This window comes from Aquarana catesbeiana, linkage group LG05 (assembly GCF_042186555.1).
Source record: "Aquarana catesbeiana isolate 2022-GZ linkage group LG05, ASM4218655v1, whole genome shotgun sequence".
NCBI classification, from domain to species: Eukaryota; Metazoa; Chordata; class Amphibia; order Anura; family Ranidae; genus Aquarana; species Aquarana catesbeiana.
Genome location: NC_133328.1, coordinates 512,417,795 through 512,443,735, shown reverse-complemented (window position 1 = coordinate 512,443,735; position 25,941 = coordinate 512,417,795). Strand labels below are relative to the sequence as shown.

Genomic DNA, 25,941 nt, shown 5'->3' with positions numbered 1-25,941 from the left:
AAAAGTACCCTGTTCTCTCTGTATTGCTTCCTTTGTGTGAAATTCCTTGTGTTCCTGACAGTCCCTCTGCTCTCCTACCAAAAACTGACCACACTATGCATTCATCTCGGCATGGTCAGTTCTCTAGCTGTGCTGGGAACTCAGACTGCTCTTCTCCAATAATCAGACTTGTCCTAAAAACCTCCCACACCCGAACACAGTTATTAACTGGAAAGAACAGTGTACTACTGTTTCTCCTCCCCTAGCTCTCTGAACTCCTCATGCAGCTAAGAACAGAAAATATGTGATCACTTATTTAAAAAAAAAAAAAACGAGGGAAAAAAGGTACAGTAATATCTTTGATACTGAGCATAATGCGTTCCAGAAGAATGCTTGTAATCCAAAGTGCTCGTATATCAAAGCAAGTTTCCCCATAGGAAATAATGGAAACTCAGATAATCTGTTCCACAGCCACTGCTTGTCTATGCAGTGCCGCATGTGGCCAGAGGTGTGGGGGCGCTGGAGACCACTCGGAGACACTCAGGAACGGAGTGTTTCCGAGCGGCTCCGAGTGTCTCAGAGCGTCACCAGTGCCCTGCACCTCTGGCCAAATGCGGTACTGCGCACCCCAGAGGCTTGCAAAACAATGCACAATATACAGGTCTGTGGGCTGTGGTGAACCATTGTCCAAGTATGTTCCTACTTTCTGGGTATTGGAGTGTCAATCAGAATGTATAGTACTTATACCCTTGCATTGTGGCTTCATTTAGATCAGGCTGGTCCTTAACTAACAGGAAGCACTGTTTGGACTGTATGTAGCATCTGCTGTGTTCTGGCAGTGGTGCGTGGAATTCCCATTCTGTTCCCAGAACAAAATCAAGTCAGTCTAAGAGCTTTTCAGCCATTCACAGAAAGCTTTGCATTTTATGAATTAATACAAGGCTTCCTCTTATTGGCTGAGGTGGAGAGGTGGGCGGATGATATCACGATCTCCACCTCAGCCAATCAGAGGAAGCCTCGTATTAATTTTTATAATACAAAGCTTCCTGTGAATGGCTGAGCAGTGCTCATCCTGACTCGATTTTGTTCTGGCAGGTGACAGGAAGTCCTATTATTATTATACAGGATTTATATAGCGTCAACAGTTTACGCAGTGCTTTACAATATAAAAGGGAGACAGTTACAATACAATAAAATACAAGAGAGAAAATAAAAATGCCTATTGCCAGAACCGTGCACTGTATGCTGTATGTAGCTGATTCTACATACAGTTTATACAGCACACACAGCGGGCGCATCTGTTAGTAAAAGAAAATAATTTGTTTAGACCAACTTGGTCCAAACTGTCAAAGTCACAGTAAACCTGGAGTTCAGCTTTAACATTACAGTGCGGTATTTCCCTGTCAATATGAGAGAAAACAGAAACCTGAGCTAAAACTACCTTCACATGTTTGATGTCTGTTCTGTTGTTTGATGAGCCGGTAAAACAAGTTTATGACCAAAATCAAGGAAACTTTGCCAAAAATCCAGTGTATGCATATTACAGTAAAAGCTGACGGGCTTTTTTGAATGTGTGTTTTTTTTTACAAATATGTTGATTGATATTCACAATGGCAATACAAATAAAAGCTACGCATACAAATCGCTTATCAATGTACATAACAGGTAACAGTATTCGTAAATCCCATACAGGGATAAAAAATAAAACCGGAGGGGGAAACAATGTAGGGGAGGGGGAAAGAGCAGGGAATATGGAGGAGGGGAATGAGGAGCAAGTAGAAGAAGAGTGCAGCTCCTAGGCACATAAGTGTACAGCAAGTACTGATATGAAAACCGTGTACATCTTTGTAGGAAGTTTGTGTTCATGAGTATAAATACAAAAAAAAGGCAAGCGACGGTATCTACTGTATGAACCTTCCTCCCTGTGTTTGACCGCTGAAGTTTCAAAAGCCCCAGTAGATTAGAAGAGCCATTACAGCCTACATTGCACTTTAGGTGCTGTGGTACCCTCTTCATAGAGCGGAAGATGGGGATAGAGAAGAAGAAAGAAAAGAAAAAGCGGGGAAGGAAGGGTTTAGGAGGAAAAGAAACATAATCTTTAAATGTAGATTGGTAAAGTTTGGAAGGGGGGATTCTCTGCCGGTTAATCCCCCTACACCAAGTCCCCACTGCAGGTGGGTTAAGCAGTTAGTGTATCAAGAGGTACTCTTAAGTGTAAGCATTGGGTTGAGAGGTGCTCATAGTGAGGTCTGAGAAAGGATTTGTTGATTTGAAGTAAAGCCAGCAAGCCCATGTGGATGAGTATTTGACAGATATGGATCAGTTCTTCCATTGTCAAATTCCTACCTAAAATGGAGAAACCATTCTGTAATTATTGGACTTTGAGTAGATTTCCAATGCACAGGTATGCTCATTCTGGCTGTGTTGACCATGTGCATGGCTACAGATTCAAGGTAATGTCTTTGAGAGAGAGAGAGGTGTGATGGAGTAGACGTCGGCTGGAGTGAAATCTAAGGTATAGGTGGGTAAATGTGAAGTTTTATCCTACCTTTAAAAAGACCATATGTAGTTTGAATTTTAAAGCGGGGTTCCACCCAAATTTTGAACATTATCTCTATGCATTCCCTTCCTTGCCTAGATGCTGACATGCTGTGTAAAAAAATTTAAATTGCCGTAATTATCTTTTTTTTTCTAATCTTCTTAGCACTTCCTGGTTTTCCTCCCATGGGAGTAGGCGTGTTTCTAGCCTCTCCCAGACCTCCCACAGTCCCCTCGAGCTAGTCTCAGGCTTCCCAGCATGCATTGTGCAACAGCGTCATCACAACGTCTCACAAATCTGGCCTGCCAGCATTCACCGCATCCAGGAAATACATGCTTGTGGGCTTCAAATGCCCACAATGAAGATGGAAACCGCCTTCAGTGAATTTTATGTTATTCTTTACAACGAAATCGGACACAGGTGGACTTATTACACAGAACATGTGAGTAGATAATCATGAGAAGAAAAGTTTGTGAATGAACTCCAAAAAAAAAAAAAACAATAGATAGGTGGACCCCCGCTTTAAAAAAAAAAAACTTGTGAGTTTTTGATGAGATCTGAAAATTAGTGTCCTGGGTCTCTTGAATTTGGCCTGGGAACCCAGACCAGGAAGGAGAGTATGGACCACACCAGTGACCTGGTACCTCATCCCCATTTTGTGTTTTCCTCTGAATATAATATCCCCCCCACCCCCTTTTTTTCTTCTTCTTTTCTTCCTCCATAGTCTTTAATTATTCTCTGCCCTCTGAACTATTCTCTCTGTATCTAGGGATGATTCAAACGTCAGACATTTGCCCGTGACCTCCTTCCACAGTCCCTATTTGGTAGGTATTTGCCAGTGGATTTAGGTTGAGTCAGCACAGCCCCTTGAGCTATCATTTACCTGCTAGGTATGCCTATTTTATTTCTATAGTAACCGCTCTTCCAATTATTGTAGCTGTTCCCTTGTGCTATCATATTTGACTCCTTTAATTATTCCCAATTGTTGATCGAAGGTCCTTTTTTTTTTTCTGTTAACCCTACTTCACTTGCTTGTGCATTACCAAATGTACTACATTATTTGTGGATTCATCTATATATGTGAACTGTAAATCTTAGTTTTGGATTATGTGACTCTTCCCTATTCCAAATGCACTTTTGTACTTTTGTGAAATATCAATAAAGCTCCTATTGAAAAAAAAGCTTGTATTTAAAAAATGAGAAAAAAAAGCCTGAAAAAAGAAAACACATAAGGACGGGTAAGCTGAAATATATTCAATTTTTTGTTTTTTGGCTTAGGTACAGTTTAAAGTGTATGTCCAGTCAACACTTTTTTATTTAGTGGCAAAGTATTACAACCTAAGTCTGGTTTTTAATGCTATTTCAGACTTTTTTTTTTTTACATAAACCTCCCCTCATTAACTACAACAAAAGATTTGGCTGGGTGTCCAGTGTGTTCCTATACCTTTAAGGAGGGGTGTGGCACCTCCAGGAATGCCTGCCCTTAATCTATCCATTATTATATATGTGTTCCAGCTTTGGAGGCTCTCAAAATTTTTAGAGTTAGGACTGTAGTACACTGGTGTGTTGGGAAGTGGCCCTGCAGCTTACGCATATATTTACAAATGTGTGCAAAATGAAACCCCTGGTTTTAACGTGAACTGTTAGACAGGACAATTCAGTGTTTTACAGGCTGGTTGGTAAGGAAGCTGGGAAATTTTCTTTTTTGTTTTAAAGCATAAATCCACTTTTGTTGAGAAAACATTCCCCCTCTTGGTGATCTATGTACATTGCAAGGATTATAAAAACAACCTTTGTTTCAGATTCCTACCTTTTTGTTATTCTGAAGAAATCTCTGTATGTTCCTCTATGCCTCTGTGATTAGTGGGTCTAATGGGAGTGGTTTCATAATTATCTATCAGCTGTGCACCTGCACAGTACTAATGAGGAAATCTGCTGGGCCTGCATCCCTTTAGACATGTTCCTACAGGGAGTATCTCACCAAAAATGAAATGAAATGAAAGGGGATGCCTGAAATCTGACTTGTATCTTAGGCAGACTTCTGGGAAAATTGGTGAGCCAATCACACAAGCAGGAAATTATGTTTCCGGGGAGTGGTCAGTACACACTCTAGGTAGCCATATTGCACTGAATTTACAGAAGATTACAGCATCTGCAGATTGAAAAGGAATTGTAAAATTTAATAACATTTAATTACAATATGACTTGTGTTTTTTTTTCTTTATTTGCTATTTTTTTTCCCCACAAAAGTGGAGTTACCCTTTAAGGGAAAGATGAAAAAGGAACAACTTAACAGTCAGGCCCAGTGGCCAATTTTGACAACTTCACAACTATTTAAGCTGAATGTGAGTATATACAAATGTTCTTCAGCTGGTTTTGCACAAGGTCTTTGTTTCTTCCTCTTAGTACGCTCTGTTGAAATATGTTGCAAATATACCATCTCATAGTGCCCTTTCTCAATACTGGTTTAAAATTAAGACGTGATATATAAAATACAGCAGACCTGCAAACCCATCAAATCATTCTTTGCATCTATTACCTTTTGTACCACCACCCCCTCCCTTTAGAATGTAAGCTCCACGAGCAGGGCCCTACTGTACCTTTTGTATTGAACTGTACTGTAATTGTGTTGTCCCCCTTATACATTGTAAAGCGCTGAGTAAACTGTTGGCGCTATATAAATCTCGTATAATAATAATAATTGTGTAAAAAAATAACAATGGTATCCTACAGAAGAATCAGAATTAATGTAGAAATGTCTTTGCTGTTTTTAAAATGGATAACATTGCCATAGAGAACATCTGCCTCTGGAACCTATGTGCAATTTTCATTCTTCTAAACTTTCACATTTTTGGAAACAACTTATCTGAATAACAGATGTAATTCTTCTGTAAATGTCTGTTATAGTTTATTCCTTCAATGTTTCTACACAATCACTTGTGTACTGTTTTGAGTGACAGGCTTCAAGGAACACTATGCCCAGGTTTGAAAGGACACCGCTGAATATAATGGAAATACTAGTGTTGAGGCATGTCTGCTGAAGTTCTAGGTCTGCTGAAGTTTTCAGGTGTGAACAGGGCCTTAAAGTTAGTTTATCAGAATTTGCAACGTTTGTAATGTGCCAATACAACTTGAGTACAGACATTAAAAAGTTACAGCAAGTACTTTTGATGTTCTTCAAAATTTAGTCTCATTGTCTAAAAAAAACAACACAAGCCCCCCACACTGACCAATAATATTGCTCTTGAAGGTTTGTGAATGACAGAGAAGAGTGGAGCTAAACTTTGTGTTGACTGCACTTAAAGTGGAACTTTAGACAAACAGATATATACACAATTTCCAATCCATATAAGTTTACATATGTAAAACGCACACTTCTGTTGGTTAGAATGATGACTCTGCTCTTTCCTGGTTTACTATTACTTTTTTTCCTCAGTATGCTCCCTACTGATTGAACCAGCCTTTTCTCAACCAGGGTTCCATGGAACCCTGGGCTTTCTCCAGAGTTTGCTAGGGGTTCCTTAAGAGGAAAGCAGTGACAGATTAATCGTCTACCTATACTGGCCACCAACATAAGGGGTCACTTCTACAATGACCAGCAAGATTACTACAATTTTAATTGTCTGTATTTCTTTTGTGACCATTAATATAAGGTTTCATTTCCTGATTATTGAAGAAAATGTTGTCATATAGAGTGGGAAGTGTTAAGTACACCTCATTCTTTTATTAAAAACTCTCTATAACCTACTGATCACTGTAATGTAGATATAACACTTTTTGTGGGGTTCTCTGAGACCTGAAGCTATTACAAGACCACAAAGTTGAGTCAGGGTATAAGCATGCCTCCCAACTTTTTGCGAAAGGAACGAGAAACGCCTATTAGCAAAAGTATGTATGCATAGGACACACCCCCTGCCACGCCCCCTTAAAGGAAAATTTTTCAAATAAATTATTAGTTTAACCCACAAGTGCTTTTTTTTTTTAAAACCACTACTATTCCTTTATACTGGCTTTTGAAATTTACCAATGCAGAAATTTAGAAACTGGGTAAATGGTTTAGCACCATGAAACACATTATGAAAGATAAATAGTGCATTTTATATACAACTATATAGATCAGACCAAAATGAGGGACAAATAAGGAGGAAAGATGGACAGAGGGACTTTGTTCCAAATCAGGACCAGTTGAGGGCTATGGTATAAGTGTACCTCTCTTGCTGTGCAGCATCCAGTATATGAGATGCATAATTCAAAAGATAAACTGACCTGAATTACAAATACTGAGGCACGCAAAACAATAAACCCTTATGTATTTCAATTATGTTATTGTTTGCCTGAAGTCTTAGTATCAGCAGAATTTTTATTTCTCTTGGTTTGATAACTCACTTTCCAAGAAGATTTACCAGATTCCTCCATTCTATGGAGCACAAGCATTACACTTTATAGAGTACCCTAGGACTCATACATACTGAAAACATGGCTCAAACCATTGTTCCCAAAATGGCGACGAGTGACTGCTCATGGGTAATGCCACAAAGGCAATTGCCAAAGGCCACAAGCCAAACATTTCCTCAGCAAGAGTGCCTTCTAAACACCCAGGCCAAAATTCTAACTTTGCACTCATTAGGCCACATAATGTTTTTGAATTGCTTAGAAATAATTAACAGTCATTTAATTATTAACCCAAATTAAGGTCGTAAAAACCTTTCAGTATAGCTTCTGCTTTTTTTAGCTAGCTCTACCTAGGTTACTTTTCTCCATTTTAACAGTGCTGTGTTTCATTTCAGTTTGCATACTTTTCCACTTCCTACTTTTGCAAGACATAATAGCTAGTCTATTGTCTAACAGTATTTTACATATAAACACAAATATATCTTCATGAGCACCCTAAACAGTATGGTCACAAGCATGCACAATGATCCATTGAATGGGAAGTCAGGCAATGGCTATTCCTTTGTATCAGAGTAAAATGTTGGATGTTTGCCAAAGACTGAAGCTCACATTTGCATCCTCTGAGACATTTCTAGACTCTGGTCACTTCTTTAAATAGACGTATGTGTTGTCTTTACTGTAAACAGTTTCCTGTGCCACAAACAATGCAATGCATCTGCTGGCAATCAAGTCAGTGATGCCTTCCTCTACCGTGGGAGTCTCCATAATGTAAAACAAAGAGCCTGGCAATGCAGCTGTGAGACGGTGAAACCATCATTATGGCCCCATGAGAGTGGCCAGACATGAAGACTGCTCCTGGAAAATCGTAATCTTATCTTAGAAAGATAAAAGACACCATGATTAAACTACATTCAGAACTTCAGGCAGATGTAAAGATGTAAAGCATGGTACACACTAGTAGTTTCTTTCCGCGAGCTGAATGAAAAAAAAACTGTCAACTCCGGTTTGAGCCCCTGTACTAACTATGCGAAGTTAGTATAGTGATCTCCCTTGCTGAGCTGTTGTGTTCCTGACAGGGGGACAGCCCCCCGCCAGAACACTCCGGTCAGCACTCTCCGCCCAACATACACACAAGCCGAATGTTGGCCGTTTTTTTTTTTTTAACCAGCCAATGTCTCCCGACATTTGGCCCATGTGTACCAGGCTTAAGAATCACTAATTCAAATTATATAAAAACCTTGTGAGCTGCCGAGCTAAAAACTAAAGTGAAAATTAAACTAAACTAAAGACAGCTGCCAACACTCCCCACACTTCCCCAAATAGATGATAACAGATTTAAATGACACAATGTGCAGCGCTAGTAACAATTAATTACTCATAAACATATAACGAATTGAAGTACAAATATATCTATAAATCTGTCCGCTTATCTCCTACTCTATTAGCGTTTAGATGATCCCTGAAAACCCTTCTCTTCAGAGAAGCCTACCCTACCCACACCTAACAACTGTATTTTCATTTTCTCCATTAGCTCACCCCCCACAGTTATTACCTTTTGTTCTACTTGACCCTCCCTTCTACCCTGTTTCCCCGAAAATAAGGCCTAGCGTGACTGTCGGTGATGGCTGCAATATAAGCCCTACCCCGCAAATAAGCCCTAGTTAAAGTCCTTGTAGATCTTATTTTCAGGGTAGGGCTTATTTTCGGGAAAACAAGGAAGGCCTTTTTTGGGGGGTAGGGCTTATATTGCAGCCATCACCGACAATCACGCAAGGTCTTATTTTCGGGGAAACAGGGTAGACTGTAAGCTCTAACGAGCAGGGCCCTCTGATCCCTCCTGTACTGAATTGTATTGTAAGTGTACTGTCTGCCCTCATGTTGTAAAGTGCTGCGCAAACTGTTGGCGCTGTATAAATCATGTATAATAATAAAGTGCTAAATGTGTGTGTGTGTGTGTGTGTATATGTATGTATATGTATATATATATATATATAGATATATATATATCTATCTATATATATATATATATATATATATATATCTATATATATATATATATATCCTGTGAACCGAAAAGTAAATAATAAAATAAACACATATGGTCCAAAATAAAGTGCTGCGTGTATTGCACACAATCCTTAATAATGTATTATAGCAAACAATAACAGTCCATTATAGTAGCAAAAAACACTTCCTGCTCCCACACATGTCAGCCGATCAAGTGTTTTGCAGAGCAGGCACAGGATGGGGTGAACGCCGTGAACCAGGGCCGCAGACTTGGACTTCAGGTGACACTATCACCCCTCAGCATACCAGTATATTATAAGCGTGTTTTAACCACTTCAGCCCCGGAAGATTTTACCCCCTTCCTGGCCAGAGCACTTTTCTGCGACGGCACTGCGTCGCTTTAACTGACAATTGCGCAATCGTGCGACGTTGCACCCAAACAAAATTGACGTCCTTTTTTCCCCACAAATAGAGATTTCTTTTGGTGGTATTTGATCACCTCTGCGGTTTTTATTTTTTGCGCTATAAACAAAGAAATAGCGACAATTTTTGAAAAAAGCACAATATTTTTAACTTTTTGCTATAATAAATATCCACCAAAAATATATAAAAAAAAATTGTTTTTCCTCAGTTTAGGCCGATATGTATTCTTCTACATATTTTTGGTAAAAAAATCGCAATAAGCGTATATTGATTGGTTTGCGCAAAAGTTATACAAAATAGGGGATAGATTTATGGCATCTTTGTTATTAATTTCTTCTTTTACTAGTAATGACAGCGATCTGTAATTTTTATCGGGACTGCGACATTATAGCAGACATGTCTGACAATTTTGACACATTTTTGGGACCATTGACATTTTTACAGCGATCAGTGCTATAAAAATGCATTGATTACTGTAAAAATGTCACTGGCAGGGAAGGGGTTAACACTAGGGGGCGATCGCTGTTCATACTCTGTATGAACAGACGGTCTGTTACTTCTCCTCTCGGAGAACCGGAAACTGTTTACACACACAGATCCCAGTTCTCCATGTGCCCCGAGCAATCGCGGGAGCCCGGCGGTGATCGCGACCGCCGGGCACTTGCATCGGCCCCGTTGGCAAGCAGCCTTAGAGCAGCATTGCCTTCCACAGTGCTATTGTGTTCTGCTGGCAAAAAGCCTTCCCTGCCGACAGAAAACAATGATTACTGCTAACGGCTATTGCAGTAAGTAATCACATGCAAAAAAATCTGACAGGCTGGTTGTACTGAAGTCGATTGATAGATAGATCTGTATAAGAAACAAGATAATCAAAATATGGAAGAGTAAGCTAATAAAATTTAAAAGTAATGACAAAAAGCCTGTTGTTTACAGAGTTCAGTAGATAAACCTCAACTATACACAGTCGAATGACTCGTCCCCTCTACCAAAAACCATCAGTGAACAACATAGCATATTAATAAGTAAATTAAATTAGTACAATTTCCAGTATAAAGAAGCTATGTGGTGTCAAGAATTATGACTTCATGCAGATTCCATGTACCTTTTTGTAAAGGTGTCAGAGATTTGAACAAAATTTGCCAAAACCAATAATATCTTGCTATTGAGTACTTGGCAACAGCAGCCCATATGTATAACGTAAAAACCGTATCTGCTTTGTCCCCGTTTGCTCTACAACATTCTAATTTTCTAGTGTGACAGACTTGCATTAAATATTCAGACTTAAATTAAAGCACAGCAAAGCACCAGATTTCCATCATCCAATTTATAAATACAGCATCCTGTGTGATTTACATACAGTACGTGTGAATAATAACACTTAAAATTAATGTGTTTAGTTTTTAATAACTGGAAAAAAAGAGATGTGTCTCTGATGCTAGTTATTTCTTAGTGCTAGCTAGTAAATAAAAAAATGACAGTCGCCATAAACCCAAACCATTTACTTCTTTTCTTTCACCCACGTTCTATAAATCAGCCTAATGGGTACAAATTGCACCCATGAAGTTAAATCATATAGACACCATTCAGCACTTGCATTGGATTAAGTTGCATCTTTTACCTGAGCAGAAAAGTCAATCAGCTTGGGAAGGATAACTCTGGTACCTTCATCGCTCTTCAGAAAATCTAGTAGGCTCCCTATTAACCAAGAAAGTGTATATATACTTAAATAAGGAAACATTTATTATAAACATAGGTATGCATGGATACTGTAAACATTTACAATTTAAACAACCTTGTTGCTAAACCAAATGCCCCCATAAATGATGTCTGTAAGGCAGAAAGTATGTACTGATCTCTCCTGCTACCTATACTGCTCCACTGAATAGAAATAGTTGGCGAAGGTTCTTCTAAAACGGACTCATCCAAGAATGTCATTCTCTTGTGTCCCTCGCAGTACTAGATGGTTCCTCCACCAACTTCTAAGTCGTTATAGGACACAATGGTGCTGCAGGGGTCAATGGAAGGGACCGGTGAGTACTGCAGGGAAAATAGGAGATTGGCATGCCAAAAAGTTTTGGTTTCAGAAAAAACTTTACCTGAATATCCCTCTTTAATCAAACAGTGAGCTAAATACATATTTTCTGTTTTCCAGGCACATCTTTTATTAGGTACTTTTCGTTTAGCTACAGGGTCATTTGCAATTAATAACGGCAGAAATTTAAATAGTATTGTTTAATGTATAATGTATTTCACCAAGCTGCACAGGTATGTCTAAAAAGTTTGGTGAATGGTCAGATATCTTAACGGCAACATGGGCCACATGTGCGTGCATGCACATGGCTATCCGGAGACACGTTGAGAGGTGCCATCTAGCTTTGCGTACACGTGACCGTCAGGGTAAACCTGCTGCGGGCAATCAAACGTAGTCAGTGTGACAGACAGGGTCACAGTGCAATGTAGCAATGAGTAAACATCAAGTTCTGCTACAAATTGGGAAAAACAGTGACAGAGACGCATATGGTGCAAATGTACAGGACGGACGCCGTCAGCAGAAAATGTGTTTACGACTGTCTCAAATGTCCTCTTCACAGGGGATGAGACCTGGTGCTACCAATAGTATCTGGAATCCAAGCAGTAATTGATGGAATGGTGTTTACCATCTTCCCCACAACTCAAAAAGAGTAGTCTGCAAAAGTCCAAGGCCAAGACAATGTTGATCGTCTTCTTCAACAAAGATAGCATCATCCATAAGGAATTAGTTCCTGTGTGTCAAACCGTGAATGCCACATTCTACAAGGAAGATTTGAAATGGTTGCTATGGCGCATCCGCCGTGTTTGGCCAGAGTTGCACAGGACTGGACAGTGGATGTTGCTGCACAATAACACGCCTGCGCACTGTGCGATCTGTATGCGTCAATTCTTGGCTCAGTGTGGCATACCTTTTCTTAATCATCCACCATATTCCCCTGATCACGGTTACAAATACTGTACTGAATTCAGCTTACAAGGTATTGTAGCTCACAAAACTCAAGGCTTCTGGGTAAGCGCAGCCAAGTAACTGTACCCTCTGTAGACCACTTAAGGGAAGAAGGAGAATGGAATGAAGAGACACACAAACTATGTGTACCTCAGACCTGCATATATCCATACCTACATACATATACCATGCTGGTAGGGGCTGGTGAGAGCCTTTGTCCAAGCTGATGGTTGGTTCATCATAAGTTCAAGTAATTATTTCCAACCATGCAGTTATGCAAGAAGGGAAAAGTGCTTAAATAATGTAGGTATCATTTAGATAATTTATTAAAATTTTAAAATGCCATAAGGCAAAGAAAAAAATGCTGGCACCTTGTGTAAGATGTGACGCTTGAGGTCAAAAACCTACTGGCTTTGTCCTACACATTTTGTCTAAGGATGACTGTTAGGACGAAACTCGTAGGTAGTTTCCCAGCATCCTCGTATGATTCCATGGTTGAAAATAATTATCTGGAAGTCTGACTCATCAGTGTGGACGGACACCCTCAACAGCTCTAATGGCATCAAAGAACATTGAGGTCCTATAAGTGGTACCTTGATTTAAGAGAGATATGGTGCATCAAGTGCTTAAATTGGACCTCTGTTATGTCAGTGTTCTAAAATTCTGACGATTTACCCTTTTCAGTTTTGGGTGAAGGTCACAATTTGTTTCTATCCGCAAAGTGGTTAATGTTATTTTCGAGAGTGCCGCATCCTTCAGAATTTGTTGTATGAGAACTATGTATCATCTTTATGCATGCTTTGGAATATTTTTTTAGATATATATTAGCAATTACTTTTGAGGACATACATTTATATACACATACTTTAAGCCATGCACATGTAGATATTGGACTCACCTTTGGCCATGTATTCAGTAATGATATAAATAGGTTCCTGCTTTGTAACCACAGCATAAAGTCTGACCAGTTTATCATGCTGGAGAGTCTTCATCAGATTAGCCTCTTGCATAAAGGCTTCCACTGACATGGTCCCAGTTTTCAACGTTTTCACTGCTATCTTTGTATTATTGTTATAGAAACCTGAAATGGATGATTAATAAAGTGTCACATAAAGTTTTTAGGTGAATGAATTAACAAAAAGTAATTACTTGAGCCTAAAAGCAACACACCTTTAGATTTCATTCAATGAGTTAGGCGACAATGCATGCCAAATCCTCAAATCTTTTGTTCATTACAGCAGCCTATAGAGAGGGGAAAGGGGATTGGGACTTTGAATGAAGCACATAGAATCCCCTTTCCCCTCTTTTTTCGACATATAGATAGAGATGGAGGCAATTGACCTTACCAGGTCATCGCCTCATATAAAGTCACAACTGTTCTCCTTTTTCTTACAGCTGCCTATAGAGTGCTTTTTAGGTAGATCAAATTCAGTGCCACCTTCAGCACTGCACTAAAGGAAAGTATGTGCCTCACCACACCCCCCTCCACTCCAGACCCAATCAGACCATGCCCAAATGTATTGTACTGCAACTTATGTTTTGACCTCAGGGGTTGATTTACACAAACTGCAAAGTTCCAAATCTGCTGCAGCTCTGCATAGAAGCCAATCAGCTTCCATTTTTTTTTTTGTCAAAGTTCAATAAAACAAGCTGAAATAAGAAGCTGATTGGCTACCATGCACAGCTGCACCAGATTGTGTGCTCTCCAGTTTTAGTAAATCAACCCCCAAGTGTCTTTTTGTCACCTGTCTACATGTCAGGTAACCCAGGGGGACCTGAACTACTAGAGGACACTATTTTGCAGCATTAGCCATTAAAATAAGGACGTAACAATCATATTGTGAGATTTTATATGGTTATATATTGGTTTAAACAAGTTCTGAGCTTAAGCAAATTGACATACTAAATATTATTTATTAGTACGGTGTATTAGATTCACCAATGGCCTTAAAAATGTAAATAATAAAGGCATAGGAAGGCATATTAAAAGAGCCAGCAGGAACAAGTTCTGTTCTGAGATGTTTCCTGCTAGGCACAGCGCTAGGCAAGCACTGACTATTTTAATACAGTAAGAATATTATTTTATATTTTGTGCGTGGTATTCCTGTTGTTGGTACAATTGATTCATTTGGTGGAGAAGAGCCGCATCAGCATCTGGGATGTGATCGTGTTATGTAGAGCCTGATCGCATCTGATGCACCATGTGAAATAATTACAGGCATAGCTTGCCATGTATAACCTCTTTACAAAAGGAGAATCCCTAAGTCATTGTTTAATGAATAACATTTTCTTGTCATGTCAGTACTGAGCACCAAAAGCGTTTATATGCTCTTGTCTTTGACAATAAAGCACTGGAAAATCCAAACTGACAATAAAAAAAAAAAAAAACAATATATATGTACTAATGCAATCTGACTTGTTTTCATAAGACACTGCTAATGTGTTACCATAACTACAAAACGCTTCCTATAAAGAATACATTAATTGGCTGTTGACATATGAGAGGAAACGCAATGAAATCCACATATGGCATCATTATCCACAATTTCTACATTCATTTGGACAGACTAATCTCTCAAATTGAACATCAAGCTTTTTAACGTCAACAAGAGGAAACATCTTGAAACTCATGCTTCTAGCTGTTGCAAAAACTGCCCGTGTCATTTCCTGGGTTGTGAATGTACATAAACCTTTGGCCTTTTACATTCTAAAACTATCTTATGGTAGCTATGGGAAAGCATAAATATCCATTCATAAATCTGTCCCTTTTCTGTTATATTATGTTCAAATATTTTTACATATTGGCAATTATCATTAACAATCCTATACAATGGGCAGGACCCTCTTTAAAGTAATGAATATTTGTACAATGTTTTCACAAATTCACAATTACAGGGGTCATTGTGTCTAGCAGCTTATAGCAGGTTGCTAAGTAAAGAACTCACTAGGAAACACAAGAAGGAATGCAAATGGTTTATAAAAATTGAACCCTATTTTTATTTTAAAGCAAACCTGTGCTTTATTTTAAGGGTATGAATAATGTATTCATTACTTCACTGGCAGCTGATTTCAGCAGAGGTATACTACCGGTATATGTTACACTGATGGACCAATCGGGTCCGCCTGTCAGTTTTTCAGGTGGACCTGATCGGACCATCCATTGCTCTCTATGGAGGGGCAGATGTCAACGGACATGTATCCATTGAAACCTGCGAACATCCGATCCGATCCTGTCTGCTAAAAACAGGCGGATGGAGATCCGTTCCCCATCCATCTGGCAGATTGAATCGGATGACAGCCGGATGGAAATGGACAGGCGGTCTGTTTACATCCAACTGCTCCTGCGGAGTGGACACGGACCTGTTATCCGCCTGCTCAGCGGGGATCAGTGGACAGATTACCCACTGATCAGGCGGATCCGCTGCTGGAGTCCACCTATCTGAAAGGGGCCTAACACAAACACGTAGGCTCAAGAAAGGAAGGGTAACCCCTGGAAGTCGCACATCTATGGTGTCCTGCTGCAATGAATGGTGTGGCAATCTCAGCCTGGACTCTGACCAGGTCACGACCCCAAAGCGTTTCACTCCACCCTCCGGAGCTTAGTCATGGGGGGCAACTCATGTGTATGGGGAGTATTATATGCATGAGTTTGCTATTCCCATGACTAAGCCCTGGGGGTGGAGTGAAATGCGTTGGGGGCATGGCCTGGTCGGAGTTCAGGCTGAGGTTGCCACTCCATTCATTGCAGCAGGACACCATAGACTTCCAGGGGTCACCCTTCCTTTCTTGAACCTTTGCAGGAGACAGGATGGGCTCCATCCCCTGTCACCACTCTAGCAGCAGCTGCAGATGCACTGTCTACATACCCTCCTGTTGGGCCCCAGCGGCACACACACTTTTCTCAGGTCACACAAACACGTAGGCTGTTGTAGTCACAGCTTCAAAGCCCCTATAATCTGTAGGACTACACCTTGTACTTTTGCCATTAAGAGCTTCTTCACAGCACTTCAGTTGAGCTGTGTTGTTCTGCATAGCCAACCCTGGCAACCCTAAAAAGCACCCCTATCATTTTGTGGGAGAGAATGCCCTAGAGCCATAATCATCATCACTTTTGGATGCAAGAGAAATAATTTGTCTACATGCTCACCCATCCAGACTTCCCCAAATTGGCCAGCTCCAAGTTTCTTCACCAGTTTTATTGATTCTCTTGGAATTTCCCAGGCATCTTTGTCCCAGGGTTTCTGTGGCTTGGGAGAATAGCATGGCTTATCAAGTTTCCTACACAGACCATCTGCTTGTTCTATTAAAATGAGAAATATAAACCAAGAATAAGTGTAAGATTGAAAAATATATACAACAAAATAATAACAACAGTACACTAATAATAAAATTCTGTCATTGGACCCGTTGAGGTCACCATAGACCAAGGGCAAAGATTAGGGTACTTAGCATAGATGTTTGGTTTTGTTTTACAGTGTGGACGGAAAGTATTCGGACTCCCTTTAAATTTTTCACTCTTTGTTATATTGCAGCCATTTGCTAAAATCATATAAGTTCATTTTTTTCCTCAATGTATACACAGCACCCCATATTGACAGAAAAACACAGAATTGTTGACATTTTTGCAGATTTATTAAAAAAGAAAAACTGAAATATCACCTGGTCCTAAGTGTTCAGATCCTTTGCTGTGACACTCATATATTTAACTCAGGTGCTGTCCATTTCTTCTGATCATCCTTGAGATGGTTCTACACCTTCACTTGAGTCCAGCTGTGTTTGATTATACTGATTGGACTTGATTAGGAAAGCCACACACCTGTCTATATAAGACCTTGTGGCTCACAGTGCATGTCAGAGCAAATGAGAATCATGAGGTCAAAGGAACTGCCTGAAGAGCTCAGAGACAGAATTGTGGCAAGGCACAGATCTGGCCAAGGTTACAAAAAAATTTCTGCTGCACTTAGGGTTCCTAAGAGCACAGTGGCCTCCATAATCCTTAAATGGAAGACGTTTGGGATGATCAGAACCCTTCCTAGAGCTGGCCGTCCGGCCAAACTGAGCTATCGGGGGGAGAAGAGGTGAGAGAGGTAAAGAAGAACCCAAAGATCACTGTGGCTGAGCTCCAGAGATGCAGTCGGGAGATGGGAGAAAGTTGTAGAAAGTCAACTGTCATTGCAGCCCTCCACCAGTCGGAGCCTTATGGCAGAGTGGCCCGACGGAAGCCTCTCCTCAGTGCAAGACACATGAAAGCCCGAATGGAGTTTGCTAAAAAAACACCTGAAGGACTCCAAGATGGTGAGAAATAAGATTCTTTGGTCTGATGAGACCAAGATAGAACTTTTTGGCCTTAATTCTAAGCGATATGCGTGGAGAAAACCAGGCACTGCTCATCACCTGTCCAATACAGTCCCAACAGTGAAGCATGGTGGTGGCAGCATCATGCTGTGGGGGTGTTTTTCAGCAGCAGGGACAGGACGACTGGTTGCAATCAAGGGAAAGATGAATGCGGCCAAGTACAGGGATATCCTGGACGAAAACCTTCTCCAGAGTGCTCAGGACCTCAGACTGGGCCGAAGGTTTACCTTCCAACAAGACAATGACCCTAAGCACACAGCTAAAATAACGAAGGAGTGACTTCACAACAACTCCGTGACTGTTCTTGAATGGCCCAGCCAGAGCCCTGACTTAAACCCAATTGAGCGTCTGTGGCTGTCCACCAACGTTTACCATCCAACCTGACAGAACTGGAGAGGATCTGCAAGGAGGAATGGCAGAGGATCCCCAAATCCAGGTGTGAAAAACTTGTTTTTCCCATAAAGACTCACGACTGTATTAGATCAAAAGGGTGCTTCTACTAAATACTGAGCAAAGGGTCTGAATACTTAGGACCATGTAATATTTCAGTTTCTTCTTTTTTAATAAATCTGCAAAATGTCAACAATTCTGTGTTTTTCTGTCAATATGGGGTGCTGTGTGTACATTAATGAGGAAAAAAATGAACCTAAATGATTTTAGCAAATGGCTGCAATATAACAAAGAGTGAAAAATTTAAGGGGGTCTGAATACTTTCCGTCCCCACTGTATATTGCAAAAGACTAATATAGACTTTGTAGCTGGAGTTTAAAGAAAGTCATTATAGCTTACAATAAAAACAAACAAGCCATGTTCGTGTATGAATGGCTTAACTAAATAGAAAAAAGGATTCCAGCCAGGTGAGAATTTGATAGAAGTCTTTGTTACCATTTATTACCTTCTGGTCATAAAGTAACAAAGCGACAGTTACCAACTAAGATGAAAGTAAGTCATGAAGGTAATGCGTTGTTGACTTGAATATACTGTAAGACCTTTCTTCAGAGCGCGAGCACGCACACAAACACACAAATATATGCAAAACACACCTGTATATACACACAGGCACTTGTGCTCTATACAAAAATATATATATAAAGGGCGCAAAGGAAACAATACAAAAATCAAATAAATAATATACAATGTGTATCTGATTAATAAAGTGCACAATAAAATAAACCATCAAAAATGTCCATAATAATCATGTGTGAACAAATCTTGTATACTCCAACACCGTGAAAAATAAAGTGCACACGTGCTTCAGTAAACTTGCTTAAAGTGCTTCACCCAAAGTGATAACAAAATGCGCTCACCAGATCGCCTCGGTCACACAGTGACCTCAAAGCATGACTAATAGGAAGGACTCCTTAATTCAATGCGGAAGCTCCTTTACGCGTCCCATTCCAATCAATCATATATGAAGGAAGCTGGATCCCAATCCACTTTGTAGGTGTCTTCACCTGATAACATCTCTCCACTGCATATATCAACTTGCATCAAGTAGGTCTATGAAATAGCTCCCCAACAAAGAGCCACAGAAGGCAGGATAGTGCAATACCGCTTTATATTTTATTGCTTAGACCTACTTGATGCAAGTTGATATATGCAGTGGAGAGATGTTATAAGGTGAAGACACCTACAAAGTGGATTGGGATCCAGCTTCCTTCATATATGATTGTTTGATTGGAATGGGACGCGTAAAGGAGCTTCAGCATTGAATTAAGGAGTCCTTCCCATTAGTCATGCTTTGAGGTCACTGTGTGGCCGAGGCGATCTGATGAGCGCATTTTGTTATCTCTTCGGGTGAAGCACTTTAAGCAAGTTTACTGAAGTTTGTGTGCACTTTATTTTTCACGGTGTTGGAAAATACACAAGAAGATTTGTTCACACAAGATTATTATGGACATTTTTGATGGTTTATTTTATTGTGCACTTTATTAATCAGATACACATTGTATATTATTTATTTGATTTTTGTATTGTTTCCTTTGCGCCCTTTATATATATATATATATATATATATATATATATATATATATATATATATATATACTGTATATATTTGAATTGTTATTAGTTTTCCACTAATTTTAGGTGCAACATTGGTATATAATCAACAAATAGTTTTTTGTGGCGCCGACACCCAAAACTTACCCCTCACACTTGTGCTCTATAGCATAAGTTAGGTTTGAAAGTCTAGTGCAGCGTTTCTCAACCAGGGTGCCACTCCGGTGTGCCATCTCGGCTCATCAATGCCATGCTGCATCTGGTGTTTTCTCATTGCTATGGTGCAGGTTGGCCGGCCATCAGCAGCATGGAAACCCATGATGCTAGTTCAGGGTGGGTGGCATTCAGGGCAGCCCCAGCTTTTAGAAGGGAATTGAAATGTGCCTCAATTTATCCTGCTCTTCCTCCCACCCACTGCCATGCTAAGCTGTGGTGAGGATTGGGAGGTTGGACTCTCGTCTGAGAAATTAGGGGGTATCTTAGCGTGAAAGGTGGAGGGGGGGGGGGGTGGACTGAGCACTCTAATGTGAAAGAGGGAGAGGGGGAATGGATTGAGGACTCTGATGTGAAAGGGGGAGGGGGCATGGGGACTCTAATGTGAAAGGGAAGGGGGAATGAGGAATCCGATGTGAAGGGGAAGAGGCTTCTGATGTAATAAGGGACCCCATTTTACACTTGGGTGCCTCAAGATTTAGCATATTCTCAATGGGTGTCATGAATGAAAAAGGTCGAGAAACACTGGTCTAGAATCTGCCAGTTACACTTCTTACCATTATAAAACTGTATATTTATTGTAGTAATTTACAAATATATCAACACAGATTCAATCATAGTAGAGGCTACTTACTCTGGTAATGCTGGATCATGTTACTAATACATGGAAAAGTAATTCTAGGAGATATATAAAAACCACCATTGTCAAGAGTTCTGATTTTGTAGTGTTTGATGACATCGCCAGTCTTGGGATCAAAATCTCTTATTGATAATGAGTAGCTGCCTGCAAATGGGGGAAAAAAAGAAAAATACATGTAAAGAGCTAAAGAATTTATAAACAAATGCAGTTAACAGTGCATAATCTTTCTGGCTGAAACTATTTTTTTACAGGTGTCCATCAGGTAAATGTCCTATAGTTTTGCTCCATTAACCTAAAGCCCCGTACACACGACCGTTTTTTCCGACAGGAAATGTTGGATGTCAGGCTGTTGGCGGAAAATCCGACCGTGTGTATGCTCCATCGGATAATTGTTGTCGGATTTTCCGCTGACAAATATTGGCTAGCATGTCTTCAAATTTTTTGCCAACAATTGTGTGTTGTCGGACTTTCCGATCGTGTGTACACAAGTCCATCGGACAAAAGTCCAAAGTACAAACACGCATGCTCGGAAGCAAGGATAATAACGAAGCTGCTTTGCTGGTGATACTGATGGAGTTATTGCAAACTAATTTTCAAAGGCTTTTTTTTTCTAGTGATATCAAGAATAATATATATATATATTTTTTTTTATTTGGGCAAGTTACCACAACACAATTATCCCGTAGCTTTTAAGAACAAAGAACTATGTTGGTGTCCCTTGTCAATTTTACATTGTATTTTTTGAAATGTAACTGCCTACTCCCAAACTGTCAGTTGAAGTAAAACACATAGCCAAGTATTATTCTCCACAATTTTTTTATTGTGCATTAAAAAAAAAATTAGACATGCTATCTGCCAATAGAACTTAACCAAAAAGTGCATTCTATGCATCCAAAAATATAGAAAATATACCAAATTAAATCATTATTCAACCAAAAAAATAATGTCAAAGCAATAACTCCAAAGCCAATAATAAATAGCACGTTATCTCCTCCGATTCCGCAACATGTCTGGTTGACGAACGGCCGTTCAGAAACGAACTGAAAAGCGCTAAATGAAAAACGCAAAAAGAAAAGCGCGAATCAACACTCACCAAACTTCTACTAACATGAAATTAGCAGAAGGAGCCCAAAAGGTGGCGCTAAAGAGCTGAAAAACCACATAGTACTTCTAGTACTTCTCTACATTGGTAATTGTTGGACAACATTTGTGTGACCGTGTGTATGCAAGACAAGTTTGAGCCAACACCCATTTGCACAAAATTCCACGGTTTTGTTGTCGGAAAGTCCGATCCTGTGTACAAGGCATAAGACTTATATCACTCCAGACTAGTGTTAAAAGCTGGAAAATGTGAGATAACTCAAGGAATTTTGACCATGAATGGTTGTGTAGTAAAACAGATATGCTCTGAGTGGTAAAACTAAAACATTGACCAAATTACTTGAAAATTTACCTGACTTAAATTTGTGGCTAATAAAATTTGGCTAAGCTTCAAACAGATTTTTTTGAATTCTCTAACATTTAAATATTGAGTGAAATATTTTAAGTGTAGAAAATAAATGTATCAATTATCTGTATCAAAAGCATGTAAATATGCTTGTATCTTCATAATTCGTTCAACCAGTTATTTCAGACACATTCATGTTCAGATCACATACTGGTATGTGAATATTAACTTTTTGTGGAGGCTAGATTCACACTACTTCAGGGGCAGTTCATGAGCTTTTATGTGTGTTAACAACAATGTTATTAACCCCATCGTGCCTAAGGATAAAACAAATCTAAATGCCTAAGCATAATTTTGCAACTTTGACATGTGTTAGTAAAACTGTACATATTATCACAACTACTTTGTACATCCAGGTGGATTATACTGTGTTTTTTTCAGGACAAATTGGGCTTTTTTTTACCAAAGGAAAATTGATCCAAATAGAAAAAAAAAAAAATTAGCTGTATATTTATTGCTACTACCATAACCAAACACCAAAGAACTGTCATGGTTATGCAATAGAGGTTCTTTGTCAGCTTACCTGTCATGTATTCCTCTCTAAAGACCAGCTGTCTCTCACCTGACTGGTTTTATAACCTCTCCTCTAAGCATGGCCCCACCCCAGGCCCTATCAGGGAACCCTATATTAACCTGTGCACTGCAAGCCAGCAGTGCTGATCAACCATTGTGTGTTAGCCTCTGTGTGTACTTGCTGTGTTTCCTACGTCTGATTCCTGTTAGCAACTTTGGCCTGTTCTCACTATTCCTGTCTGCTCGTGACCCTGACCTTTGGCCTGTCCCCGACCATCCCTGTTTGCCTGTGACCCTGAACCTTGGTGTGAACTCTGTTGTCCTTGTCTGCTTGTGGCCCCGATCTTGGCTTGTCCCTTACTTTCCTTGTTGTTCCAGCCTGCTGCCCCCTTCCTCTTCTCCTGTAATCTACCATGAGCGTGAGCTGTGAGACCCTGGGGGCCACGACCTGGAGCCAGACTGCAGCTCATCCTTACCACTAAAGGCTCTGGTGAACACCTGCTGGCTCTTAGACTCCGCGCCCTGGGGAATCTATGCTCTAGCTCCCAGTGGGATCTGTGTCAGTGATCCAGTAGACCTGCTTCCTGAACCTCCCAGGGTTCAATCCGCAGCAGTCAGTCCTAGGGTCCACTACCTTGTGGTGCACTTCTGACTCCTACAGAGTGCATCTGTCACCTAGCCTCAAGGTGACCTGACAAGAACAACCCAAAATAAATTCTCCTGATGATTTTTAGTGATACCACATTTGTGTATGTTAGTTTTTGTTTATACCTGTAGTACAGCCTAAAAACAATAGTACGCATTTTCCTTTTTTTTTAAAACACACTGACACTAACTGACACTGATACTAATTAAAAAAAAAAAAACATTAACCCTGGCACTGACCTAGATCAAACCTTGATCTAGGTATTTTTTAATTTGATTAAACTTTTTTTTTAATTTTTTTTTCTCTGCGAGGAGAGAGAGAGATACTACAGTGCCTTGAAAAGGTATTCATACCCCTTGCAATTTTCCACAATTTGTCATCTTACAATCAAAAATAGTAAATGCATTTTATTGGGATTTTGTCATGTGACTCCGTTGTCTGTCTCCTAGATACCGTGGCTCTTGTGCAGGGGAAGAAGTGCTCTATCTCCGGCTGTGCCCCCGGTTTTGATAGACCAACACAAAGTAGCACATAATTGTAAAGTGGAAGGAAAATGATAAATGGTTTCGTGCATTTATATTCAGCCCCCTTTACTCTGATACCCCTAACTAAAATCTAGTGGAACCAAATGCCTTCATATGTCACCTAATTAGTAAATAGAGTCCACCTGTGTGTAATTTAATCTCAGTACAAATATGGCTGTTCTGTGAAGCCCTCAGAGGTTTGTTAGAGGACCTTAGTAAACAAACAGCATCATGAAGTCCAAGGAACACACCAGACAGGTTAGGGATAAAGTTTTGGAGAAGTTTAAAGCAGGGTTAGGTTATATAAAATATCCCAAGCTTTGAACATCTCAAGAAGCACTGTTCAGTCCATAATCCTAAAATGGAAAGAGTATGGCACAACTGCAAACCTACCAAGACATGGCCATCCATCTAAACTGAAAGTCCGGGCAAGGAGAGCATTAATCAGAGAAGCAACTAAGAGGCCCATGGTAACTCTGGAAGAGCTGCAGAGATCCACAGCTCATGTGGGAGAATCTGTCCACAGGACAACTATTAGTTGTGCACTCCACAAATATGGCCTTTATGGAAGAGTGGTAAGAAGAAAGCCATTGTTGAAAGAAAGCCATAAGAAGTCCCATTTGCAGTTTGGGAGAAGCCATGCGGGAGACACAGCAAACATGTGGAAGTAGGTGCTCTGGTCAGATAAGACCAAAATAGATTTCTTTGGCCAAAAAAGCAAAATGCTACATGTGGCGGAAAACTAACTCTGCACATCACACTGAGCACAATGAATTATAGCTAATTCACAACAACGCTCCCCTGCTATCGGAGCCATTAGAACACCAGAGGGTAAGATAGTGAGCTCCCCTGATCTAATTCTGTCGAAATTAGCCAGATTGACAGGGAAATATACCCCGGAAGAACTTACAGAATACCTACAAGGCATTGACTTCCCACAACTCACGAGCAAGAAAAGGAAGGCCCTAGATGCTCCGCTCACTATGGAAGAGCTACAGGCGGCGCTGGCGGCTTTCCCTAACTACAAGGCCCCTGGGGCGGACGGGTTACCCATGGAAGTGTACAAACACTATGCGGAAATACTTTTACCAAAACTACTGACGGTGTTTAATGCAGCTAGGGAACAACAGGCCTTACCTCCCTCCCTCCATATCCACAGCCAACATTGTCCTCATATTAAAACCCGGAAAAGACCCTTTTGACCTGGGCTCATACAGGCCCATATCTTTGTTACAGAGCGATATAAAGCTCCTTGCCAAAATCCTGGCGATTAGGCTAAATAGAGCCATTACGGATATTGTACATCCAGATCAGCCTGGATTCATGCCCAACAAGTCGACGGCAGTAAATCTAAGGAGGCTGTACCATGCAGTTCCCGGCAGATAATGTGGGACAGCGGGCCTTGCTCTCGCTGGACGCTATGAAGGCCTTTGATAGCCTCGAGTGCGAGTACCTGTGGGAGATCCTTAGACGATTTGAGTTTGGAGACACATACGTTGCATGGGTGCGTCTGCTATACCACAACCTGCAGGCAGCTATTCGGGCGTCTGCGGCCATGTCACACGCCTTTACCCTGGGTAGGGGCACGAGACAGAGATGCCCTCTGTCACTCCTGCTCTTTGCATTAGCCATAGAACCCCTAGCGTTTAAAAGTAAGAGCCCACCCGGGTATCGCCGGCTTCTGATATGGGGACAAGCAGGAGAAACTGATGTTATACGCAGATGACAATATGATCCTACTTGGAGATGTGGAGGGCTCATGTCTACCAAGCGGCGCGCTCCAAGCACAAAGGGAGATACGCAAATATGCTGCCCCACAGAGAAAAAAACAGTGCAGTGGGGCCGCACATTTGCATACAGTCGGCATCAGGGGGTCAAAACAGTGAATGGGAGCTGTTCTACCAATGCCCACCCAAAAGGTAATGCATAACATATGTTGGTACATCAAAAAACAGAATGTGCAGGTCAACATATCACTTATTTGCAAACTAGCACCATTTAAAACCATGACTACCCTATGTAAATTAATTGATATATGTTAAAATGCAAAGGTGTAAATAGGCCCTTAAAGTCAACAGCAAAGCCTTAAGCCTCTAACTATTTCTAACTACTACCCCTAGCCACTGACAGGCTGTACATAGGCTGTAAATGACAGGCAACAAAAGCAAAATTATTCCAAATCCAAGAAACTTGAAACCCATTGGGGATATAAGCTCCCCTGAGAG

The 25,941-nt window shown here is 40.4% G+C and overlaps 1 protein-coding gene across 4 annotated transcripts in view; it reads right to left on the bottom strand.

Annotated features, from left to right (window-relative positions):
- LYN (LYN proto-oncogene, Src family tyrosine kinase) overlaps window positions 1-25,941 on the bottom strand; it is a 123,173-nt gene that overhangs the window by 12,523 nt on the left and 84,709 nt on the right. For all 4 annotated transcript variants that reach the window (XM_073631642.1, XM_073631640.1, XM_073631643.1 and 1 more), the window contains exons 7-10: window positions 20,521-20,670; window positions 16,465-16,617; window positions 13,216-13,398; window positions 10,959-11,035 (exon numbers count right to left, since the gene is read on the bottom strand). In XM_073631642.1, the coding sequence (XP_073487743.1) occupies window positions 10,959-11,035; window positions 13,216-13,398; window positions 16,465-16,617; window positions 20,521-20,670 (563 nt within the window). The remainder of the gene's footprint in view (window positions 1-10,958; window positions 11,036-13,215; window positions 13,399-16,464; window positions 16,618-20,520; window positions 20,671-25,941) is intronic.